The 5,503-nt window shown below is 37.9% G+C and overlaps 1 protein-coding gene and 1 long non-coding RNA gene across 2 annotated transcripts; both read right to left on the reverse strand.

Moving 5' to 3' along the window:
* Positions 1-262: 262 nt before the first annotated feature.
* LOC110938701 (dol-P-Man:Man(5)GlcNAc(2)-PP-Dol alpha-1,3-mannosyltransferase) lies at positions 263-2,620 on the reverse strand. Its single transcript, XM_022180847.2, has 6 exons — positions 2,302-2,620; positions 2,015-2,168; positions 1,856-1,953; positions 1,700-1,778; positions 1,227-1,283; positions 263-677 (listed from the first exon to the last, which is right to left on the reverse strand). The coding sequence occupies exons 3-6, from the start codon at positions 1,941-1,943 to the stop codon at positions 641-643; spliced, it is 261 nt and encodes an 86-aa protein (XP_022036539.1). The 5' UTR covers positions 1,944-1,953; positions 2,015-2,168; positions 2,302-2,620; the 3' UTR covers positions 263-640.
* Positions 2,621-3,218: 598 nt separating this feature from the next.
* LOC110938702 lies at positions 3,219-3,891 on the reverse strand. The gene is made up of 3 exons (XR_002591607.2): positions 3,684-3,891; positions 3,520-3,609; positions 3,219-3,311 (listed from the first exon to the last, which is right to left on the reverse strand). It is a non-coding gene; the product is annotated as an uncharacterized LOC110938702 (long non-coding RNA).
* Positions 3,892-5,503: the final 1,612 nt, after the last annotated feature.

Consider the following 5,503-nt stretch of genomic DNA (forward strand, 5'->3'; position numbering starts at 1 on the left):
AAAATGATGGTAGATGGGTTATTTAAAAAGGCATAGAGACATCCTTTCAAACATGTGAGATTCAGGCCTGAAATCCCTTCAAACATGCACCAACATGCAACTATCAATCGAACCAATGCGACTAATTGTTTGTTCCATGCAATCATCATATGAAAATATACCGCTTGGTAAGACTAAGTCGAACCGTAGCATCAATAGGAGCCACCTTCGGTACCGGTACCAACTGTGACTTCGTGTCAACCAACCTCATTAAAGCAGAAAATGATTGACCAGTACCAAATGGAGGCCATATGTTAACTGCCGTATATTTTGTTACATATATGAAATCACTACCATCTAAATTGACAATTTCATCTATATTTTGAAGAGTTGTATCACATATTTGTTGTTTTGCAATCAAGTTTCCAACTGTGACAGGTCATGAAAAGTTAATATTTCAAATAAAAAAAGATCAGAACAAAAATGGAAATATCTCCCAAAAAAGCAAACAAAGCAGGATTAATGATCAACTGGCTTTCATTCCAGCTTGGGATCGGTCATTTTCGTATGGATACTCAGGTGGGGCCCGCCACAGACCCCACAAGATGATTATGTGTACACAAAGAAGCACAAGGGATGAGTATACAGTGGAGGGGAGAACCTACCAGCAGAACTCCACCCCTTCAAACAACAACAGCCTGCAAAACCATAATATAAAAAAAAGTTCAATTTTAGATCAAAATTGAGAATTTCTAGGCTTGGGACGGCCAAAGGAGAGTATAACCGGTGGAACTTTAATGGTTGTAAGACTGCAAACGAACCAAACGTAGTGAACCGTTCGGCGGCAAGTTTGTGCTCGTTTGATAAACAAAGAACACAAACAAGAAATTTTGTTTGTCAAGTTAAATGAACGAACATGAACAAAGGCCGTGTCAATTTTGTTTGTGCTCGTGAACGTTCTGTAACGAGTTCCTTTATGTTCCTTCCTTTACGTTCGATAATTCATTAGGTTTTTTAATATTATATGATATTATATTTAAATACTTGCAAACTCGTTCGTCTGTGTTCGTTACCTAAAACTAACGAACGGACACAAACGAACACGAACATGTTCATTTCCTTTATGAACAAACACGAACATAAAAGATCGTTCGGTAGGTGTTTATGAACAGTTCGTGAACAAATTTAAATCATTAACGAACAAACAGGTCAGTTCATTTGCAGCCCTAGATGGTTGGCTCACATACCTGACAACTGTCGGAAAAGGTGTTCTCCACAAAAGATATGGTAAGCTATAGAAATACCTGCATAAAATAGGGCACTCTTTGTAAGATTCTAAACATTTTAATCAGCTCAATGAATGCTAGAGGTAGCAAAAAAAGACAGGTAAAAAGGACATTCTTTGTAAAATTCTAAACATTCTAAACTTTCAGCCTTTTTACACGCTTGACCCATTTGACTCAATTCAGTTTTAATTAAATTAAATCTTTTAGCTTATCCCATTAAATCACTCGTTTAAAAAAATTAAATCTTTTAGCATATCCCTATAATCTGTTAGAGATGTGACATAACTCAAAATCGACTCGTTTAAAAAATCGTGATATTTGTATAAACAAAAAATTATGAAACCGTGTAACTTGTATATACAAAATTAAATGTACTACATTGCATGCAATCAATTTACACATTAATAGAAAACAAAAAATAAATAAAAACTTACCAGGAGTAGAACCGGTAATGCAAAGACCGAGCACACACGATGCAAACAAAATTGCCAGTAAACATGGTTGTAAAAATATCTATATAATTAACCAACAATTATCGTTAGCAAGCTTTCACAAGCAAAGAAACATGGTAGAAGTCAAAATATACGTACGCTCTTTTTCAAGAATCTTTGTTCCGGAGCTAGAGTTGGGACTTTTCTTAAGAGGGAAAGAACTGGTAATGCTTGTGTTGAGCCGCATTTGAACAAATCTAGAACGCAAGAAAGAACTGTTTGTTGCAATTGCTTGCCAAGGAAATAATTCTGACTCACCAAGCACAACGTACGGGTAATCTTCATCACAGTCCAACCTTCTATAGCAAGTAACTTAACAAGCAAATGTCTTAAAAGTTGGAGCCAAAATCAACTCAGAGCCTGTAGTTGTGTGGAATGATTCTACAGAGACACATCTCATTTAACTCGTGACCTAATTTAATTAAAAAACAGCATTAATAAGGCATTATACATGTAGACTCACACTTGAAGCTTTATATGACATATGTTCAAATCTTAAAATGGAGTTAGAACATTAATCACCGATCTGCTGCTATTGTACTTACCAGAATCTGTTCAAAAACCTAGGTTGGGTTATAGGAATCAAAGCTGAGTATAGAAATCTCTGATCTGAAGGGAGATTGCATTTGTTTCACTCATCGGAGTTAGGTTCTACTTCTGCCAAAACCTTAGAATCTCCTGACGTCACCTAAACCCTAGAACATCCTGCTGTCATCGTCTGCTACCACCAGTAACATCATCACTGTCGTCACCTTGTGGCTGCGCTCTCTGTGGCGTTGCGTCAGGCTGGCTGGGGTGTGCTCGCTGTGGCGTTGTGGATGCGCTCGCTGCGCCGATGTTATATTGCCTTTTCTTGTCCTTAATTGCAAGGGCAGCCAAAGCTTTGTCCTGCAACCAAATACACCCAAGATTTAAAAGAACAGAAATGAGTTTTGAGGCGTTTTCCCTTCGCCTCACAAGGTGTAAGCCTCGAGGCGAAACGAGGCGTAAGGCCGAGGCGGTATTAATAAATAAATATAAAAATTATATATATTATAAAAATTATAATACTAACTAATTGCATCATCAGATTTATCAAAATCATTAAAAACATACATAAAAAACATGAAATGCTTGAAATTGACACAAAAAGTCAAAAACATCAAAAACAACTATGAAAATCCCATGAGGCGCACCTGAGGCGCAGCCTTTTTAGCGCCTCAACCCCTCTGAGGCGCATATGCAGTAAAAACCCCATGAGGCGCGCCTCAGATTCATTTTTTGGTCGTTTCGCCTCGAGGCGCGCCTTGAGGCGCACGCCTCAAGCGTTTTTTAAAACCATAAATACACCCAATCATTTTTTTATTTTTTATCAACCATGCGTAAAGTGAAATGTTGCAATTTTTAGAAACAAGTGAAGTACAAGTTGTATTAAACTTACAGGTGGAATTTTTTTATTTTTTTATTAACCATGCCACTGCGCTCACCAGCGGCCCTCGCTGCGCCGGCTCGCTGCGCCGCTGCGGCTGCGCTCACACGATAGAAAAATACCACTATTAGAAGTCAAACCTAGTACCTTCAAAATTCAAATTCAAAACAATTTATGTTGCATTTTCAACGCGGTTTCTATTGTCAAAGAACTTGTATGTTATTAATAGGGTTATTAATCTCTATCACTGAATCTAACAAGCCAGCGTCAAATTTTTGGATAAAAAAAATGCAGATTTGACCATCAAAGTCAAAACAAAAGTACATTTGACTATAGAAACAGTAATAAACATTACCTCAACTAATGCACTATATCGTGACGTGGCGCGCATGTCACCAACTTCTTCAATACTTCTACCACAAGTGCATACGCATTATCCGAAAAACTAAAAAAACAATCAGTGTTAGCACAACACAAATTTAAAAGAAAAGAGACTTTTCACTGAAAATAAAACGATACCATTCACGTGCGAGCAGTGAGCAGAGAAGACGTAGTTCTGCTTGTGGCAAGTTTAGCAAAATAGTGTGAGAGTCGAATTCTGTAATACCACCAGAAGATGCGGGCTTAGAGGTGCTTTCGGCTTTGGGTGATTTGGAACCAGATGATTCTTCAGTTTCGGATGCACCGTGGTCAACCAGAGCTTGCTTGCTTTCAGCGTTATCATTGACAACATCTAGCAAGTTCAGCACAACTGTAGAAAAAGGGAAGAATGGCGTTCAGTGTTGCAACATTGAACATTTAACGTATTTGGAAAAAAATAAATATTTACTACCTACTCAAGATGTGCAATACTCCTAAAATAAAGTGGTTGATTCAGAAGACTTCACAGCATTGTGATCGCTAAGAAATATTTATTTTCTTCGACAACTATGATAGCTTTTCCCCTTGACTTATCAAGATTCTCGGACTCCAATGGAGGTAACCTGAACTGAAGCAATAGTTTCGCAACAAACGTATGATTCCTAGCCAAATATGTCAACGTTTCTAGAACACACCGTGACACCAACGGAGGTACACCTAAAACAAAACAATTAGTTCTAACTTCGGAATTAATTAATAAACCAGGTTATCACTAACATATGGATGTTTGAATTAACTTGAAAATAAAATGAAAGTCAATACCTTTGATGGTCTTCTCAGTGCCCTGCCCCACGCACTTTGACGGAGAAGTGAATGGTTCAAAATACTCGGTAGGTGAAACCTGATGGATTAGTACCTTCACATACACCAAAACAAACCGCATATTAACATTAAATTAAACTCAATTTAAAAGGCCAACTTATTTCTAACATTCTATGGAGAACTTATCTAAATAGTGAAAAAAACAATTATATTCGATAGACTGTTATTACTCTCCGATTTAGATATGTGACATGCATTCCACTACATCAAGCACTCTATTACTAAGCATATTTCACAAAGGGTATGCTATTTAATCCTTAACTTCATACCTCAACTCATCTAACTCCATGAATTACTTTTGGATTTCCAACAAATTTATAGTGCCAGCCATCATCAGGTTCTATCATGGGATTATAACTCTGTCATGAGATGTAACCCAGTTAGCATTAAGATGAACAACAAAATCACATTGAAAAAAAATGTTTGTGCACATTTGCTATATCTTATCGACGTCATTAGTAAGTAAACCATTTATTTTTTTATTTTAACCATTTGACCCCGCATTCACCCGAACAGGGGCATACCTACACATGGTCTTGGTGGGCGTTCACTCGAACCTGGAGTCATTAAGCAAAATTTAAGCCCGTCATCTGCAACAATAGATGAACAAAAAGATTCTTCGAAAACAAACCCTAGGAGAGAGAAACAATCAAGTAGATCTGAAGTGGAACCAGCAGAACCACCGCTACTAAAGAGTACTGGTAAAGCACTGAAAAAGGGTAATTTACCTGCTGGACTTCGTGTTGTTTGTAAGCATTTCGGAAAAACTTGGTCTGCATCAACAGCAATTGTCGCCGCGGCTCCAGGTTTACCACCATCAAACCGTCGAGACGATACGTTACTACAACAAGAGGACGGTGGTTTATCATCCGATTCGCCGGAACCCTAGTCTCCTCCACAGGAGCGCACCTTCCAGATCTGAGAGAAGAGAGAAGGAGAGGAGATAGGCGAGATTTGAGTTTCAAAACTCTTGATCTAGTAAAATCTTTTTGTTCCTGAACCGCCAGAGAGAGAGAGAGAGAGAGAGAGGAGCAGGGAAGAAACGGCGGAATATGAAAATTTTTTAAATGAATGTGAAACCCTAATCCATTTGTGTA

Source organism: Helianthus annuus, chromosome 5 (genome assembly GCF_002127325.2).
Source record: "Helianthus annuus cultivar XRQ/B chromosome 5, HanXRQr2.0-SUNRISE, whole genome shotgun sequence".
Taxonomy (NCBI): Eukaryota; Viridiplantae; Streptophyta; class Magnoliopsida; order Asterales; family Asteraceae; genus Helianthus; species Helianthus annuus.

Coding starts and splice junctions, on each gene's coding strand:
- LOC110938701 (XM_022180847.2), bottom strand. CDS start 1,943: ATGCGGCTCAACACAAGCATTACCAGTTCTTTCCCTCTTAAGAAAAGT. Junction 1,284..1,699: donor CATTACCGGTTCTACTCCTG/GTAAGTTTTTAT, acceptor TATTTTATGCAG/GTATTTCTATAGCTTACCAT. Junction 678..1,226: donor CCTTTTCCGACAGTTGTCAG/GTATGTGAGCCA, acceptor ATGGTTTTGCAG/GCTGTTGTTGTTTGAAGGGG.